At 35.9% G+C, this 20,033-nt stretch overlaps 1 protein-coding gene and 1 long non-coding RNA gene across 14 annotated transcripts in view; one reads left to right on the top strand and one right to left on the bottom strand.

The window, feature by feature from the left end:
• The window catches only part of LOC103105965 (uncharacterized), a 140,240-nt gene extending 124,285 nt beyond the window's left edge, over positions 1 to 15,955 (bottom strand). The window contains exons 1-2 of the long non-coding RNA XR_008912901.1: positions 15,802 to 15,955; positions 14,463 to 14,632 (exon numbers count right to left, since the gene is read on the bottom strand). This is a non-coding gene — a long non-coding RNA (uncharacterized LOC103105965). The remainder of the gene's footprint in view (positions 1 to 14,462; positions 14,633 to 15,801) is intronic.
• Positions 1 to 20,033, top strand: part of INPP4B (inositol polyphosphate-4-phosphatase type II B) — a 1,027,382-nt gene that overhangs the window by 934,349 nt on the left and 73,000 nt on the right. For all 13 annotated transcript variants that reach the window (XM_007496289.3, XM_007496287.3, XM_056802732.1 and 10 more), the window contains one exon: positions 10,545 to 10,657. In XM_007496289.3, coding sequence (XP_007496351.2) covers positions 10,545 to 10,657 — 113 coding nt within the window. The remainder of the gene's footprint in view (positions 1 to 10,544; positions 10,658 to 20,033) is intronic.

Genomic DNA, 20,033 nt, shown 5'->3' with positions numbered 1-20,033 from the left:
CTGGACATTATTAAATAATTCATTTATGGTTCCTTAAAATACTACAAAAATACAAAGAAATTAGCCCATTATAATTCTAACATCTTCCCTTAACACCAAGTCCTGTGGCCTGTATTTCATGATAACTGAGTCAGAGGAGATTTCTTTTTATGTATTTTTAAAATTACCTTTCAAGTTTTTGCCATGGGTGATCAGAACTATAAAATTCATTTGAGAAAGAAGATGAAAGTCTGTGGATCAAAGATATCATTCAACTGTGATCAGTCTGAGAGTTTTGATATTTGTTTTCTTATATTGCTTTTTTAATTTGCAGTTTGGAAATAATTTTTCAGGAAACAGTTTCAATGGGGCTTTGTTTATATTTTCAAGTTTTTAATGCATCCCAAAGAATTACATTTTCCAATTTTAAACCATCTCTATCAGCTTTCATTTAATTTGCATTTGTTTGCTTGCTAATGAATGTTGTTCTGTAAGTTTTCCACAGAGTTAAGAGATATTTAATGATGGAAAATAACTGTGATCAGATGATTTTGGAGCTCGAAGGAACTTTATAGATCATCTAGTTAGTCAGCCAGTAAACATTTAGTAAATGCCTACTGCATACCAGGCACTGAAGATGCATAAAGGAAAAGGAAAGGCAATCTGTGCCTTCAAGGAGGTTACAATCTAATGGGAGAAGACAAAACAGTAAAAGGAAACTGAAAAAACATCTTTGAGGGAATAATTAGCATAGGAACATAGTAGAAAAGTTAGCAGGAGTTTGGTTGGGAAATGAAGATGACTCAACTGGATACTTCAATATAGTTATGGAGAGGAGCTACTCAGTTCTGGAATGAGGAATCCAAAGTTCAGAAAAGTGCTTATTTTCCAAAGGTCATAAAGTGACCTAGTGGTAGAAATTAGATTCATTTTAAGTTGTCACCAAATGTTTATGTGCCTACTTTGTATGATTGCTTTGTGCTGGAGGAAAAGGGTATTTCAGCTGACATGTGGCCCCTTCCCTCATGGAGCTTATAGTCTAATAAAACAATAAGACACAAGCAGAGATAATATAATTCATAAAAATATGTTAAGTGAATCAGAGATGTATAAAGTAAAGGAATGAAGGAAGATAACTGAGTTAGATGTTAAAGTACAAATAGGAATTCAGACAATAAAGCAAAGGAGGGAAGGCAAAAAAGAAGAGAGGAAAATGATTGAAATTAATCAAAATAAAAGAGAGAGAAGAACAAAGGTATATATAATATACTAATCATTATACCTAGCATTTACATAATGTTTTAAGATTTTCAAAGCTCTTTACATAGGTATCTCATTTGATCTTCACAGAATAGCCCTGTAAGGTAGGTGTTAAACCATTATCTTCATTTTGTAGAAGAAGAAATTGAAGCTGAGAGAGTGACTTTCTGAGGGTGACACAAGTTCTGAAGCAGGACTTGAATTGAATTCTTATTGACCCCAATTTGGGTCCAATATTCTATCCACTGTTCCCCTAGCAGCCTCAATCTGTAGAAAGGTTCAAGCTAAGAAACTCAGGGGTTCCTTAAATTGTTGGGGATGTCAAATGGAAGCAAAGTTGTTTGAAGTTTCCTCAAAAGTTACTGAAGATTCTTGAGTAGAGAACTGACATGACCAGGTCTTAAAATAAGAAAGATAAATCTAATGGCAGAATGGACTAGAATTTTCAAAAATGTGAAATGAAAAGCATCTGTGGAAATTGGTTCATTATTCTATTCAGATAGTAATATAAATCCGTTGTAACCATGATGTAACCGTGAAAATAAAGAAGACATAGGTCATAGCATGCTTATCACATTTGTAAGTGACAAAAACTTGGGATAAATAGCTAGTATGTTGGATGATACATTCAGGATTTGAAGAGATATCAACAGACTAGAATACATGGGATTAACCTAAAAAAATAACCTTTTATAGGGATAAGGAGTCAATGTGAAAGAATTTATGCAAGGTCCCAAGAGCTACAAATACAGCAGTGTGATAGGCTCTGTCCTCAAGAAAGCTTACATTGAAATGGAAAATAAAACATTCAGGAAAGGGAGTTCTATTCAAGTTAATCACAGGAATAGTAAAGAGAACCATAGGACAATAGATTCCTATATCTCTTCCAGCAACAGTAGGCTTAAAGTTGACTCTGACTCCTTGGAATAGGAAGAGCCCAGATAATTAAATGCCCTCTATTAATGCAGATCAAAATCTTCTCTGAAACTTAGTCTTACTGAGAGTTTAAATGACTTGCAAAAGGTCACACAGTTAATATGTCACAGATATATCTTGGTCCCAGATTTTCCTGCTCCAGGGCTGGCTTACTACCCATGGTACCATACTGGCTACATGTGACTTTTAGTGGCAATGCGTACTTGTTGTTATTCTCATTCTGCCATGGTAAGAATATATTTGGAATATTTTAGAAGGATATTTGCAAAATATAGTATTTTCAAAGAAAGAAGTTTAACATGATGGTCACAAGATTTAAAACTTATCCTAATCTCCTATGAATTAGAAACTGGAGATATTTACCTTGGAGAAGAATAGACTTCCTGGGAGCATGATATCAGTTTGCAAAATATCTGAGGCACTCTGTTATAGAAAAGGGTTTAGATTACTTCCACAAGTCTCTTGAAGGCAGAACTAAGAACAATGGGAAGAAGCTGTCCAAGAGTAAAATTGAGTATTCTAGGATGCTGTGGGCTCCCTTTCACTGGATATTTTCACATGGAGGCTGGCCAATTACTCTGAGTGGATGGTAAAAAAGTGGACTTGACAATATTTTTTTCAAGGACTTTGACAAAAAGAAGGAGAAAGGATAAAGTTGGATAAAGTAGAAAGGTAGGACTTCCACCTTTTTTTTCTTTTTAAAGAATTGGAAAGATCTGAGCTTATTTTTAGGCATCTGAGAAGAAACCAGTAGTGAGGGAGAAAAATTAAAGATCTCTGAGTGAGTCAGTTGGATGATTACTTGGAAGCAAGGGGAAGAAGGATAGAGGCAATAATGAAAGGGATTCACTTAATAAGGAAGTATGTTATCTTATTTTTTTCTATTAAAAAAGGGAGAGGAAAATAAAGAAAGTAGATGATGATGTTGAGAAGTTGAGGAGCCTGGGCAAGAGGTAGTCATTTGTTCTTAGGTGTGGATTGAAGGTGTGTGATTGCGAATGTTAAGAGAGATAATTAGGATTGGAATTTTCACTGTGGGCAATGGGAAACAGAGTCATTGAGTAGACTAGACAGATTGTCAAACAGCACCAAGGGCTCTGCGGGGTTGTGCACCATAAATTTGTACAGAAGGAAATTGGCTCAATTCTGTGGCTTTCACTGGCAAAACTCAGCAGCCCAAGGCCAGGAGCAAAGAAACAGCATAGATTTTCTGATTCCCAGTGCAGTTCTCACTCTGTTATACCATGATAACCCTAAATATGGAATTAGGAACATTTTGTCTTTCCTGTGTGGTAAATAGAATTCCAGTTGTCATACTTTTAAGTTTTTTCCCAATAACTGTGAGTCTGTCTTAGCTCTCCTTTCTGTCTTGCCTGCTCTCTTAGAATGTAAGTAGGCAGGAAAATCAGAGGTTATCTGGTCAAATCTATAACTGACCAAAAATGACATCAAAAGCAGTCTCACAAAGTGAAGGCCTTCAATGACAGAAAACCCCTGCCCTATTCCTCCTCATCCCCCAGGGAAGCTCATTCCTTTCAGAAGAGATTTAACTACCTGGGTGTTTTTTCTAGCACAAATCCTGAATCTTCTTCACTGCAACTCCTATTCACGGGTATTTGGTCTTTTCTCCATGCTTATTACATTCTTCTTTACCCTATCTAAGACCAGGGAAGAATATAGCAAATGTTTAGTTCCCAAATTCTGGACATTAAGGTTCTCATAATGCAGCCTATCCTGGGACTTCTTTTTTAGGAGGCTATCATGTCATATGGTCCACAGAACACAAACCAGTATACACACAGTTACACAGCCTTTATAATCAGCAGAAGTTTGCATTTTCAAAATCTTTGACTAGATTTAGCAGTTCAATCTGTGACCCAGAGACAATTTAGTTCCTATATTTAAGACTGAATAAGTCCTATGAGAGAGAATTCACAGCCTTGAACTTCTTAGCCTTCTAGCTGGTAAAAATGGATTATAGTGGCAAAGTCATAAAAGTTTCTATCTTATACTTTTTGAGACTTGAAATTGCAAAATTTTATTCAACTAGAAATTGTTTTGGGGACCATATTCTCATCCAAGAAATCTGTAGGCAGCATAGTGCCAAGGAAGGACTGTTTTGGAAAGTGCATGTTATCCTGGCTACAGTTAAGTCAGAGGAAGGATAAAGGATGAAAGCTCTGGGTTTGGATGTTTTACTAGTGTATATGCATGTTTCCTGGATATAATGTGCATAAAGTCCTACTCCTACCTCAGGGGAACTGGGCTTCCTGGCTCAGATGAAGATGGACCCTCTACACTGTGACTGTTTCCTGGAAGCAGAATAACTCCCTCCTCCATTGTTTAGTGTTGATGGAGAACTCAATATTGTAGCATGCTCTGCCAAGAGTTTTATTAATTGTTTTTCACCACAGTTCTGTGAAGCCCGTCAGGGTTATAAACCTCATTTTACAGATGAAGAAGCAGGTACTGAGGGGTTAAATAACTTATCCAAGGTCACACATCAAGACAGTCAGAGCTGGGCTGAGAAACTATTGCCTCTGACTCCTTACTCATTGCTTCCTTGAACTTCCTTTGAAAAACAAAGATATCCAAGGAAACTAATTGTCCTGTTCCAACTTGGACTTCAGAAAAAAATTGGAAGAGGAGAGACTTTATAAAAGGACTGCTGGGCTGGTTTGAATTGTTAAGTTCTATATATTGTTTTCTATAGATTTTTTTAACTCATTTACCAGATATTTATTAAACACCTACTCTAAGCAGAGCACTTAGCTACAGGTTGGGGCTTCAAATACAAATGAAACAAACTGGACCTCTATAGGCTTACATTCCATTGAGGGATCTAACATAAAGAGGAAATCAAATATAAAGTAGTTTTTTTGTTTTCCCCCCACTGGATTAAAATAGTCATTTTTATCATGAATTTGACAAATATCAGTGTTTCCCTATATAAAGAGTAGAACAAATAAACCTGTGAATCTTCCCTGTGCACAGTCTGTATAATTGCCATAGCGATTGTATAATTGCAATAAAACTAAAAAAAAAATCTTTTGAGAAAGAAACATTTCAGGAAAGAGAGCTTGATAACTCTTTGAATCTAAAAGATGAATTATTTGAAGAAGGCACCATGAAGATGCCTGAAGAAAACCTCAACAGCATCAGAAGATCTAGCACAAACTTTGGAATATAACTGATTGAACTTTGGGGGGTTGAACACAAGTATTTTCAATGTAAACTTGTATGCCACAGGGGATTGGCCCCCTAATTGGCTTATTGTCGATGCCCTAGAAAACATTGGTTTGCTCTCTCTATCTCTTTTATTTCTCTCTTATCTCTAACTATTGATTATTGTATGTACCTTCTAGCTAGAAGATATTTAGAGATACAAGATAGTTATATAGAACAATTCTTTGGGAAGACTAGTCTCCCAAAGAATCATGGGGGACTTGTGAAAGAAAATTCTTGGTTCTCTTTGTTCTGAGTTTGCACTTGTGAAAAGGGAATCCTTTATTCTCTTTGCCTAGTTGTAATTAACACTTTGGAATAACAATAGCTTAAGTACCCTTACTTAGTATCTCACTAAACTGAAGACAGGATTAACTCTCTTTTGTCTACTTTTGAATTGATCAACAAAAGCAAATATACTCATATATACCCCAAAGTAAGGGAATTCCACAAATTCTTACTTCTAGGAGGATAGTTAACACCTTTAAAGGTAAGAAGCCAGCAAGATACTTAGAAGAGCTCTACCCTTTTTTTTTTTTACTCAGAAATTTTTGAATTCTTTTAAGAGTTCACACACTCAGAAACTCATGGTTCTAAAGATGTGAATCCTAGGAGGAGAGTTGCTACCTTCAGAGGATGAGAAGAGTGACAATTTTGGAAACTGTGATTGGCCCCTGTGAAGGGGAGTTGAGATAGGAAACCACCATAATAAAACACAAAATCCTTGGACTGGCAGTCTCCTGAAGTTGAGTCTTGTGGAGCGGATCTTGAGATAGTCTTTGAGGAATACTCATTGGAGACTGCAGTGTGAATTCTGACTTCAAATTAGACTCTGACTCCTGGACTACTTGGTTGGGAGAATGAAAAAGTTGATTCCTTTCCTAGTTTTTTAAGAGACTAGCTTGCATCTTGGAGGAGGCCATGTGATTACTCACTATCAGCCCTCCTGGCTGGGGACTAGTATAGATATTTTCTCTAATCTTTTTCATATTTCTCTATTTTATTCTTTCCCCTCTATTTTGATAAATAAAGTGCATCTGTTAAATTTAACCTTTACAAAAAGTTTAAATTTTGAGGAGATAGATAGATCGGTAGGTAGAGAGGGAGGAAGAGAGATAGATTGTTAGATGATTGATTGACTGGTTGCTTAGAAGGTAGGTAAGCAGATTTAATTTTAATGGAAAAAATTAAACACTACTCTGTGTTCCTCTTGATCTCTGTCAGTTCTTTTTCCATGTTTTTAATATTCATAACCTCTTATTTCTTTGCTTCTTTTTTTTAAGTATCACTATTATTATTCCCTCCATCTGCTCCACTCATAAGTGAAAGACAAGATTTAGGGTGATTTTTTTTTTCTATTTGAATTTTATTCTTTTCAAATATATATAGAAACAGTTTTTGACAATTATTTTCTGCTGTTTTACAATTCAGATTCTTTTCCTCCCTCCCCTCTACTCCTGAGTCAGAAAATAGTCTGATATAGGTTATTCCATTTCCATATTGCCCAAGTCATGCCTGAAGACACATATCACATATGAAAAAGTCATGAAGGAAATAATGTAAAGAATGGAGTGATTTGATCTGAAGTCAGATTCCAATAGTTCCTTCTTTGGTTGAGGATAGAAGGTTTTGTTTTGCTTTTTGGGGTTTTTTTGTTTTGTTTTGGGGGGGGGGTTGTCTTGAATTCCTTGGGGTTGTCTTAGAACCTTTTTGTGCTGATAATACTTTAGTCCTTCACTTTTCTTCCCTTTATAAAGATCTTTCCAGATTTTTCTGAACTCATCATTTCTTAAAGCACAATAGTTTTCCATTATAACTGTATATGAGTGGTATTTTTTCTTAAAAGTCCCTAAATCATTATTTATTTTTAGCATTTAAAAAAAATTGAATTGCAAATTCCCTCCTTCCTTCCAGAAGCTCCCCAACAATGAGGAGGAAAACAATTTGTTATCAATTATATATGTGAATTCATACAAAACATTTCCATGTTAGCTGTTACCACAACAAGAAGACAATAAAAATAAATAAAGTTCAGACTAATCTCAGAGATTATCAGTTCTCTCTCAGGAGGTTGATGACATTTTTCATCATAGGTCCTTTGGAATTGTCTTGGATCATTGTCTGGATCAGAATAGCCAAATCATTCAGTAATTATAATCATTGCCAGATTATTATTAGTATGTATACAAGACTCTTTTAAGAGACAAAGAAAGCCCCTGAGGAAGTTTAATGTCAGAAAATTCAAACTAGAAGATATCTGAGAGGCTACTAGTCTGAACATCTCCCTATATAGATGAAGCTTGGTTGGCCCAGATAATTGTCTTGCCCAAGGTAATAAAGATAAATAGAAGAGCAGAAACATGGAATCTGATTTTCTGACTCTGAATCTGGCACTCTCTCCAATGCTGGACCTTCAAGAAGAAGGTGCCTGAGCTGTGTTGAGGCCTACAATGTCATGTAGAGAAGGAAGCTTGAACTAGAAGTAAAGATCAAAATTTATCACAAGGTCTTTGAGCAGAGTCAGCTCCTTGATGTAGAGTATTAAGTTCTAGGCTCCATGTCAAGAGCTCCTAAGTTCAAATCTTGCCTCAAATACTCAATGGCTGTATAATGCTGGACAAGTCACTTATCCTCTCTTACTCAGTTTTCTCATCTATTTAATGAAAATTTTAGTGTCACTTCAGAAGACTGTTGTGAGGATCAAAAGAGACTTCATTTAGCTTGTCTTATCCATAAAAAGATCTATAGTACCTACACTTCAGAGTTGTTGTGAAGATCAAATAAGAAGATATACATAAAGTCGTTTTCAAACCTTAAAATGTTCATGTTAACCATGATAGTAATCAGTGACTCATCCTTAATATATATAATTATATATATATATATATAATAAATATAATAAATAAACTCTCTTATTATAAGGCTCTATGTCTTATAAAAAATGTGCCTTGCTGCCAGCACCTTGAAGATTGCTCAGTACTCATGGGATTCATAAATTATATGAACTTAATGCATCTGTTTTAAAGTTTGTAGCGCATTTTCCACACAGCTACTGTATGTGATAAATCATGCAAGTATTCTATCATTTTGCAAATGAGAAACTTGCATCTTCCAAGAAGTTGTAGCTTGCCCAACTGGTTTGGTTTAAACCCAGTTTTCTTCACCTTTAAGGCTAGACTTCTTCCCAGTATACCTCCTAGGGCCCTGCTAAATGTTTACTGACTAAATATATGAAAAAAAATTCATCTTTATGGAGCATTTTGTAAAGTACTATCCTCACCAGAACATAGTGAGAGAGTTAGTGAAAGTGTTGATGTCCCCATTTTATAAATTAGAACACTGCAACTCAGCAAGGTGACATGACATGCAGAAAGTCACCCAGTTGGTAAGTGGTAGATTTGATCTTGGGCATTTGGGACTTATGTGCTATACTATAGGATCATAGATTTGGAACTTAATGGGATGTTCGATGTTGTCTAGTCCAATACCATAGTTCTACAAATTAGTTAACTGACACTCAGAAAAGTCCAAGTTAGAATTTGATACCTAGTCTTTCTGAGTCTTCCTGATTAAATCCAGTGCTTTCTTCCTTCTCACTACCTTTGGAATGTTGCCATTTCTTTGGTTACCTCATTTTCATAGATTTGGGAAGGATAGTAGCCCCTTTTCCCGACCTAATTGAAGATTTTGTCATCAGGTTCTTGACTTCACTATGAAAACTACTCCCCCCCCCCAATCTGTCTGTCTGTCTCTATTTTGTCCTCTCCCTCTGTCTCTCCCTCTCCCTCTCTATTTCTGCTTCTTTTTCTCCCCTATATTAATAAGAGACCTCCGAGGCCATTTAGGCCAACTTCATTTTACAGATAATGGAACTGGCATATATAGAGGATTTGTCTAAGGACACATAGGCAGTGAACATAAGAGGCAGAATTTGGGTCCATTTTCTTTGGTACCAGACGCATTCGTTCTTTTTCTACTTTGCATAGCAAATTTTTGGAGCTCGTATTGTAATATAAAATGTCTGTTATTTTCCAGGCTTTTCAGTTGCGTCACATTCTTCTTGACTCCATTTGGTATTTTCTTGGCAAAGATATTGAAGTGGTTTATCACTTGTGACCTTTTAAATCTCAAACAGCCTCTTTCATTGTTTTATTTCAAAGATTTGTATTTTTTATCACAAAACAAATAACCAAGAAAAACTTCTCAATATAATAATATAGTAACAATTAAATTTGGTTATTTTGGAAAATCAGTATGATTCATTTCTCGTGGAGTCCTGGAAATTTAAGAAGCCAGTATATTTAGTGACAGTGAATTTTTTGGCAAAACCACTTAATTATGTTATTATATCCTTATTGCTTAATAGAAAAAGCACTAGTCTGGGTCTTGGTAGCCTATGTCCTTGTCCCATTTCTGTCACACAATTATCTGTGAGACCTAAAATTAATAATTATTATTATTACAACTAGTATTTATATAGCACTTTACAAACGTTATCTTCTTAGATCCTCACAACAAACTTGGAAAGTAAATGCTTTTATTACCCCCACTTTACAGATGAGGATATGGAGGCAGACAGAAGTTAAGTGATTTGCCAAGGGTCATAAAGAACAGAATATCTGAGGCTAAATTTGAACTCTGATCTCCCTAACTATAGATCCAACATTCTAACTCCTTTGCCAAAACACTTACCACTGTGAGCTTCTATACGATGAGATAATCAGAGTAGGGGGTGCTGACATCTTCTCCTACTCTGGCATTCTGAGATTTAATAGATATGTTAAATCTAAATAAATGGAACAACAAGGTCAAGAAATGATCCCTTGCTGAACAATGTAAGATATTGGAAAAAAACATCACATTTGGATCAAGAAAACTAGAATTTTATGTCTAGATTAGACACTGTCTAGCTGTAAGACAAGCCCAATCCCAGGTTTGGACTTCAATTTACTTATTTCTAAAGTGAGAAGCTTAGAAAGCTGACTTCTAAGAGACTCTGACCTCATGATCCCATTACCTTCTTCAATACCAGTGATTGTATAGCTTTAAGACCACTACATTCATGAAGTACAAATAAAACTTGGTGATGGGAAACAAGAGGAGGGCAAAAAGTTACTTTAAATATTTTTCTCCCCTCTTTTCAGGGCTACACAATTTTCAAGAACAAAATGATCTAAAAGGATTACTAGAAAATCTCCAGCAAAATGTCCGGGTCAAAAAGAGAAAGAATGTAGAAATCATATGGCTGGCTGCAACGGTAAGATCTTTGTGTCAAACAGATGTCCTACTTATCCAAAAGCCTAAGGCCCCAGAGGAGTCCTGATCAGTTCTGTATTGTTTGGGGCACTCCATCTCCTCAGGCTCCTTCCATTCTCTGTTGTCTGGACTATTTTTCATCATTGCTACACCTTAACCCCATCACGAAGCAAATAAACAAAAAATCTGGGAAATGGAAGATTAAAAGAGTGAAAAACAGAAAAAGGAATGAAAAAATTTTTTGTTATTGTTGGCCATCCTCCTGAAGACTGATTGCAATTAATGTTTTAGACTAAAGTTAAATGTCTCTGAGATCAGCCATAGTACTATGCTAGTATTGCCATATTTTTCATGAGAACACAAATAATGGAGAACTGACCATAACCTGGCTTTCACCCAGGATAGTTTTCAGAATACTCTCATAGCGTGCCAGCAAAACCCATGACTATTTTGTCCCTTTAATGAGGTCCTGTGTGTGTCTATTAATACAATATTGGCAGAAACAATTATTGCTGAGGCATGGATTTCAGGACTAGAAATCTCATTGAGTGGATTCTTCCCCTTATAATGAGCCCCTAGGGATAAAAGAGCCTCCTCCTTTCTCCAGGCTTGCTTCATCCTTTGTTTGGCTTTATATACTATGCTTTGGGGTAGGGGAGTTTGGGGACAGGAATCATCTAGGTAGCCCAGGGAGTGGCTTTCTAAGCTGTCAATTGGAGATATCCAGAGAACTAAGAGGCACCCATGGGTGAAGCAACACATAAAATATTGTGATTCGTCAGCTAACATTTAATATCCATCTAGAGATTCATTAGAAATCTACCTCATGGAGGAAGAAAGGAAAGGAAAGGGGGAAGGGAAGGAGGAAATGAGAGGGGAGGGAAGGAAGAAGGAAAGAAAAAAAGACACTTATTAAGCCTTTATAATGTACAAAGCTCTGTGCTAAGAACTGGGCATACAAATAGAGAACTATGAAAATACCTACTTTTAAGGAGCTCATGTTCTAATTAGGGAAACCTTGAAGAACATTATGAAAACTGTTTTTATGTGTATTGCACAATATTGCTAATGCAACCCGGAGATTGGTTTCATAAATCTTGTAACACACTTCATTCCATATTGTACCATGAGCATACATATGAAAACTCGAACTTTTTTTTTTCCTATTGCCAGAGCTTTGATTATCCACAGTATCACTTCTCCCTTCTGGGAAGAGGGCATAGATAATTTAGCAAGAGGCTATATAAAATAATTTACACAGAGTAGGGCAGAGGCTAGTAGATTGACTTTCCTGTCATGTCTTCCTTGGGTCCTAAGTAGGAACATCAAAGGGAAAAGCAAGAAACATTCTTTTTGAGGTCTTATTGAAGGTGGCTCCATTGAGCACCCCATTAAATTAGATTAAGGTTTCTTGAATAGTCTTTTCTGAGCAAAAATTGCCTCTTTGTAGTCTCATAATCACCAAAAGTACTTAATAATTGTTACAACATCCCAGGAAGATAGATTATAGATGGTTTTGCTATTTTACTATCATGGGAATGACAGTGATGTTTATTATTAGTATTATACTGCTACTACTACTAATTTAAGTACTGATTTAGGCGTTTAGAATGTTTTAATATGCATTAGTGTATTTCTCCCTATTGTACAAGTTCCAATAGAATGTAAGCCTTTAGAATAATCCCTAGCATTTAGGGGCTTTAGAAATTTTGAATTGACAGTTTGGGCTAAGTAGAGTCATTGTTATTATCTCCACCTTATTGATGAGTATCGAGGGGGGAAAGAAGATAAATAACGCAGTCTAAAGCACAATCTCACTATGTCTGTCACTCCCCTACTAGCAAAATTTCCATGGTACCCTTCCTCATCTCTATTTGGAATCCCTACTTCCCTTCAAGGCCAAGCAAAAGTGAGACCTTATACAAGGATGGCAAATATATCAATGAAGGACTTTTGCCCCGCTACCATTGATCTTCTGGGGTCTCTTTAACAGGTCTCTGAAAAACTTTTCTTCCCACCCCTTCAGTATTACATATTTATCTTCCATGTCAAGGACAGGAGGATACGTTATGTTATTAAATGCATCCTAATGTGTTATGATGAAAAGTATAATTGGGAATCTTTTTCTGTAATGATATGTGAAAAAATACTGCCCTTACCTCCCAGTTGTTAATAGTTACTCCCTCACCTAAAATTACTTTACATTTCCTTATCCATGTATAAGTTGATTTCTCCTTAGAATTTCCTATTCCTTGAGGTCAGAATTGTTTTATTTTTGTTTTTGTATTCCCAAGAAAGAATTGAATTGCTTAAGGTCACACTATTAATAAGTATGTCATAACGGTGTGTCATTGTAACTGTGAGTAGAAACAGGGATCTTATTCTAAGTCTAATATTCTTCCTATGTGTCTCTGGGAAAGAGGATGACTAGATGACCTCCAAAGGCTGTTTAAACAAGTAGTATAAGGAGTAATATTTTAACTAGAGTATTGGAGGTGCTAAACCACCAAGTTATTCTATTCCCTCGTGTGTTTTACATATTTTCTCACAGTTCCCAAGAAGTTCTGAAAAATAGTTATCTAGTTTCCACCATGACTATGACAATAATAACAATCAGTATTTCCATATTACATAAACCCTCAAATTACTAGTTTTTACTAGATTCTTAATAAGAAGGCACTGACGCATGCAAATATCTGCACAGATTTGAATGTGAGTCCTCCTCAATCAATCAATAAACATTTAAGCACATTAAGCACATACTACTGTAAGCACAGTATTCTGCTTGGTGCTGGATTCCTCTTCTAGTATTTGCAACTGTGTTGCAACTCAATGCCTTGTTGACTTGCCTGTGGTCCTGGAAGTAAGTAACATGTCTAGGGATACAAAAGCAATCTTGTCAAAGATATGATTATAAGATTTTATGTGCTGGTAAATAAAGATGTATAATGTACAGTCACATAACATGCTGAAATAGAAAGAATGACAGAAAATGAGGAGGGAAGGAGAGAAGAGAGAAATAGAAGAGAAAGAGAGAATAAAATAAGGAGAGAGGAAAGGAGGAAGCAACAGAGACAAAGATGGTAGGAAGGAGAGGGAGAGAAGGAATAGGAGGGAATGAGAGAGAGAGAGAGAGAGAGAGAGAGAGAGAGAGAGAGAGAGAGAGAATGCAAGCTCAGCATGACAATGTATTGAGAAGAGTCTTTATAATAAAGTTCTAAAGCCCTAGGTTCATGTACTGTGTTGGAATACATAAATTACTTAACCTGTCATTGCTCTGCAGGTAGTTATCTATGAATATATTACCAAACATTTTGAATCTACCATGGTGGAAAGAGTTTCTTCAATCAATAAAATCACAAGTCCATGTTATACTCTCTCCCTTTTCCCCATACTTCTCTCCTTAATCCCTTTATCTCTCCCTGTCTTCCTCTTACACACAGAGACAGGTATACTTACACATACCTAAGAAAGAAGTCATCCTTACTTGTATATATGTAGATATATGTGCATGTATATCTATGTTTGCATATTTGCTTGACATCTAGTCAAATAAATATGTGAACATATGATTTCACTGATACAGGGAACTCCCATTGAGGTAGTATTCTTTCCCAATGGAAATCTGACCTTGAAGTGAAACTTACTGCCTTAGAGAGTTCTCTGGAATATAAAAGGTTAAGAAGTAACTTGTCCCTAGCCACACAGCCAGGATCCAAGGCATTATTTTAACCTAGTTCTTCCTTTCTCTAGCTCCAGAACCCCATCCAGTACCATCATGATGCTTCTCAAGGAGTTATGATTACCGTTATTTGAAATCTGAAAACTATAGTATGGTTAAGGGAATTCTTTTTACAACCAGAGTTCTTTAGCAGTAGATTGCAACTTGCTGAAGTTTCTTAGCCAAGGAGATTCAATTTTCACTTTTCTTCCAAAGGACCATAGAGTCTTTAGCCCAAGAATCAGAGATCTCTATCTAGGAAGTAGAGAGAAAAAGAAAAAGACTATTGGATCAAGGTATTGGATTTTGGCCAGGAACTATCCAGGAAAGGTCCTAGTCTAAAAATTTCCCATCTATTCACCTGGTCTTTCCCCGGATCACTTTGTCACATTAATCAAAATAAATAGAGGATTTCTTTTGCCTATCTTGAGCTAAAAATATAGGGTTTAGAGTTTCTTCTTTTTCTTCTTTTGGTGTGTATTCTTTTAAGGGTGAAAAAAGTTTGTTATGAATATTTGATAATGTTGTCCCAACTATTGATATTAAAAAGTGGTTCTCTGCTTGACTTCAAATAACCATCTGGTCTTGATATTTTCCCACAAAATCCTTATAAAATGGAAAACAAAGGAGCTGAGTTCAAATCCTAATTTTTGCTACTTATTTCTTTTAAACCGTTATCTTCCATCTTAGAATCAATATTGCATATTGATTCCAAGGCAGAAGAGGTAGTGATGAGAGTCAAGTGGCTTGCCCAGGTTCACATAGCTAGGAAATGTCTGGGGCCACATTTGAACCCCAAATCTTCCATTTCAAGGCCTGATTCTCTATCCACTGAGCCATCTAGATGTTCCTAGACTTTGCTACTTATTATATATGTGACAGAAGTTCCTTACTCTCTGGACCTTAGTTTTTTCATGCTTTTTAATGAGAGGGTGGATCTTTAAGACTCCCTTTGATAACTAAATAATATGATCCTCCCAAAATCTGTCCTAAAACTCCTTCCTAAAATAACCTGATAGGTTTCATCAAATACCATGGTATTAGAGCCTTCCATCAAAACCTTGAGCAAGTCAAATTGGTCCCTCTATCCACCATCAATGAATGAAAGCAGGCCCACTCTCATATGTCCCTATTTAAATTTTCTTCCTGCACCCTTCTCCCCTTCATCTTTTTTATGGTGATCTCTCAAATGAGAAACAGAAAAATTTTATAATATAATAAAACATATCTTAATATGTTATGAAATATATAATTATCAATTATTTTGGTAATGGATATGTCCATAATATTTTCAGAATCAGAACTAGTTCAGTTCTCAAATGAATTTAATTCAGTCCCATAAAAGAAGCATTTATTAAGTGCCAATTATGTGCTAGGCACTGTTAAGAACCAGGAAAAAAAAGACAAAAGAAAGTCTTCCCTACCTTTAAGGAGTTTATATTCCCCTGATAAGTTAATGTATAGACAGATAAGAAAATATCAAATCCTTGGGAGGAGGTTGCAGCTATCTTGGCAAGGCTTCCTGTGGGTTGAGGTAGCACATAAGGAACCCTGAAAAAAGCTGTCACAATGCATGGCTTCCATACCTATACACATTCTGTGCAACAACATGAGGGTTGGCATGGCAATTTAGAGAAATGCTCACTCATGGGTAGTCAGTGAGATAACTTTGGGTCAGGTTCACCTTTTGCAAGCTTCTGTTGAACACCATTTTTAACAAAAGCCATCAGATGTGTTTTCTAACCTTAATAGAGAAAGGAATGTTAGGAAGTCTACTTAAACATCTAAGCTAGTTGACATAGGCAGGCCATGACCATTTGGACATGACAGACTGGTAGATTTTGATGGGTAGCCTCAGTTTTAGAGAACTGCTTCATAGTCCCTATAGGAACCCAGACAGTTACTCTTTTTATGCTTAGGGGGAAAATGCCTTTCTTTCTCACAGATAGGTCCCATTCACAAATACAATTGGTGATAATATCAACACAGCCATTGCAGAGACATCCCCTATATCCCTTCTTTGTGCCAGCCCTCATCAAACTCAGAACAACACTAAATTATTTTATTTTTTAAACCCTTACATTCTGTCTTAAAATCAATACTTTGTATTCGTTCCAAGGCAGAAGAGTGGCAAGGACTAGACAATGGAGGTTAAGTGACTTGCCCAGGGTCACATAGCTAAGAAGCATCTGACAGTCCAGATATGAACCCAGGATTTCCTATGTCTAGGCCTGGCTCTCAATCCACTGAAACCATCTTGCTGATCCTGCCAACCCTGTTTTTCATAAAAACTTTGTTATATGAAAAAAATGAAATTATAAAATAAAAACTTATATCCAGAGAAAAAGTCTCGACTTAGAATCAAGAGATCTGGTTCAAAGCCTGGCTTCTACCATATTTAAGCTGAATTTAAGTCTTTCAGAATCCCAGTATCCCAATGGGTAATTAAAAAAATGAAATGACACAAAACTTCAGAAAGAATTTTGTAAAATGGTATTCAAAAGTACCTTCTAATTAGTCTAAAACAGGCATTTCAAACACATTTGTGTTTTATTTCTATAATTCATTAATTTAGACATGAACTAAGAATCTCAGCTTTGATTAGGCTATACTCAGAAAGAGATGAGAACCTTTAAAAAACACTTTTTTACAATATCAAAATAATTACATTTAGATACTAATTTATTGAATAAAAACTTGGTCAAATCATTTCAAGTCTTTGGGTCTTTGTTTCCTCATCTGTCTAGCAAGGCCCATAATACTTGACTCATAGTAGTGCTATATGTTTATTCTATGAATTCCTTCTAGCTTAAAAAACTGTAATCCTTTCAGCTTGAATTTTTTACACATAAACACACCCACACACCCAAACCAAACCAAAACTTCCCAGGTACACATTTCTGTGTCATGCTTGTTGTTTCACTCTTGGACCAAATCATAAAAGCCTTGATCCTTATTTTCCTCCTCTAACAGAGAGACACATTGAATATAATATTAGCATCTGGATCGACAATTGTGTGCTTTCCCATAAAACATATGCATGTGGTGGTTTGCATATCCTTGTGAATAACCTTGGCTTTCCTCTTTCCAGATTTTGTGTGTGCTGAATTGTTCAGTTGAAGGACTACACTTGTGTGCTTTATTTATTTATTTGATTCTGCTAGGATGGGCTAGAAAAGGAAGAAATCCACAAATCTCCCTTGAAATTTTCTGAAATATCCTGGCTTCTTTCTATTCTAGTTTTTTTTTAATGACTTCCCCTCTTCATTGTCTGCCCAATAAAATGCTGTGCCTCTGGAGTTTCATTTTTCAGTTTAAAAAATATCCATCTGGAGCATATTTAATTCTCCTGATTGAATATGAAAAAAATATAAATGGAATTTTAAAGAGGCCTGATGCCTACAAACAGTGTTGGTTAAGGGAAATGGTCAGATTAACAGACATATTGGCATAAATATAAGAATTCTTCCAGTTGTGACATTGCCTAAATTTGGAACAATAAATTACACTCTCAAGATAGGCATATTCAGAAAGATTAATGTGTGTGTGTTTTAACTCTGATTCTTTTTTTTTTTAAAAACATTATCTTATTTGGTCATTTCCAAACATTATTCATTGGAAACAAAAATCATTTTCTTTTCCTTCTCCCCTCCCCCACCACCTCTTCCATAGCCAGCGCATGATTCCACTGGGTATCACATGTGTTCTTGACTCGAACCCATTTCCGTGTTGTTGGTATTTGCATTGGAGTGTTCATTTAGAGTCTCTCCTCAGTCATATCCCCTCCACCCCTGTAGTCAAGCAGTTGCTTTTCTTTGGTGTTTTTACTCTCACAGTTTATCCTCTTCTTGTGGATAGTGTTTTTTAGATCCCTGCAGATTGTTCAGGGACATTGCATTGTCCCTAATGGAGAAGTCCATTACCTTTGATTGTATCACAGAGTATAAGTCTATGTGTACAATGTTTTCCTGGTTCTGCTCCTTTCACTCTGCATCACTTCTTGGAGGTTGTTCCAGTTCACATGGAATTCCTCCAGTTCATTATTCCTTTTAGCACAATAGTATTCCATCACCAACATATACCACAATTTGTTCAGCCATTCCCCAATTGACGGGCATCCCCTCGTTTTCCATTTTTGGCCACCACGAAGAGTGCAGCTATGAATATTCTGATTCTTTTGAAAATTCATGTTCCATAAAACATAGGCTTCTCAGAAATATAAGGAACCTTAGAGATCAGGTCACTCAGTGGTTTCTAGCATCCTTAGACTTTGGGCTATGAAGTTTTTGCCAGAAAGCCATCTCAATTGGTAACTCAGTATAAGAAATTATTTTTGTAAACAGAATAGATAACATTTCATATCTACCACTACCATATAGAAGAAAACTCTTGCTCCAAATAAACTCATGTTACTAATCAGTTCAATTCAACAATTCAACACTTAAATTCAAGTCCTGCCTCTGATATCTGCTGTCTTTATGATCTTGGGCAAGTCAACTCATCCATCAGTACCCCTAGGCAACTCTCTAAGCCTGTGAGTTGCTGATATTCATTATGGATGAAGTTTCTACTCTAAGAGTTGCCTGCATCAGTAAAATCTTAAGTCCAAGTATACATTCACATATATGTATAAATAGGGCACTTTGCTAAGTGTTGGGGCTACAATGGTAGAAATATGAGAATGTCAGCCCTCAAGAAACTTACATTCTACTAAGACAGATAAGTAAATACAAAATATAAGGAAACTAAATTCAAAATAATTTTAGAATTAAGTAGGGCAATAACAACTAGATGAGATAGAGGGAAGGTATTTATCTGTGAGCTCATGGATACAGGAAAGATCTTGATGAAGAAACTATCTTTTAGTAAGGCATATTGGCACTTTTTCCTACCTCTTGGAATCTTAGATTGTTCCCTTGAGCCCTAATTAAGAGTATTCCAATGGAGCACAGCTAGGTGACTTAGTTGATTGATAACCAGGTCTAGAGAGAGAAAGTCCTTGGGTTAAAATCTGGACTCAGATTTGTCTTAGCTTTGTGACCCTGGGCAAGTCACTTAACTCCCTATCCCTTACCACCCTTACAACATGGGATTGATTCTAAGGTGGAAGGTAAGAGTTAAAAAAATCCCCTGAAAAGTCTTGTGTATGAAGTATCAACAGTATAATCAAATACCAGGAGTATAGTAAAAAAGATGTGGATTTTGATGTATGTTCATTAAAAGGTTGCTCAAAATATTTTGCCTTTCTAATGATCAACTGACTATATGCTCTGTGAGGGTAAGTAATATTAAAATTTTGCCTTTGTATCCCCAACACCTAACTGAGCCTAGCAATAGAATTATTGATATAGAATAACAGAATAATATCAGATATGGAGTGATCCAATTCAGTTTCATGTTAATCTTTGCCAGCTCACATTTTATCTATACCAACAAATTAATCACCTTTGTAATAGGAAAAGGTTAGAGATAAAGATAAGATTTAAGAGAAGTGGAAGGTTGTCTTTATGGCATATGCTAGGAACTCTAGAGAAAAGATTTTTAGCAGGCAGAGGGCAGAGGAGGAACAGTTTAGAAGGGACAACTGTTAGAGTGAGTGACTTCCTATCCACTTGAGTTCTCCTAAAAAGTCTTCTGGGTTTTTAGTTATTTTTTT

Source organism: Monodelphis domestica, chromosome 6 (assembly GCF_027887165.1).
Source record: "Monodelphis domestica isolate mMonDom1 chromosome 6, mMonDom1.pri, whole genome shotgun sequence".
NCBI lineage: Eukaryota > Metazoa > Chordata > Mammalia > Didelphimorphia > Didelphidae > Monodelphis > Monodelphis domestica.
Note: the sequence above shows the minus strand (reverse complement) of the source record. Positions and strands in the feature narration are given on the sequence as shown.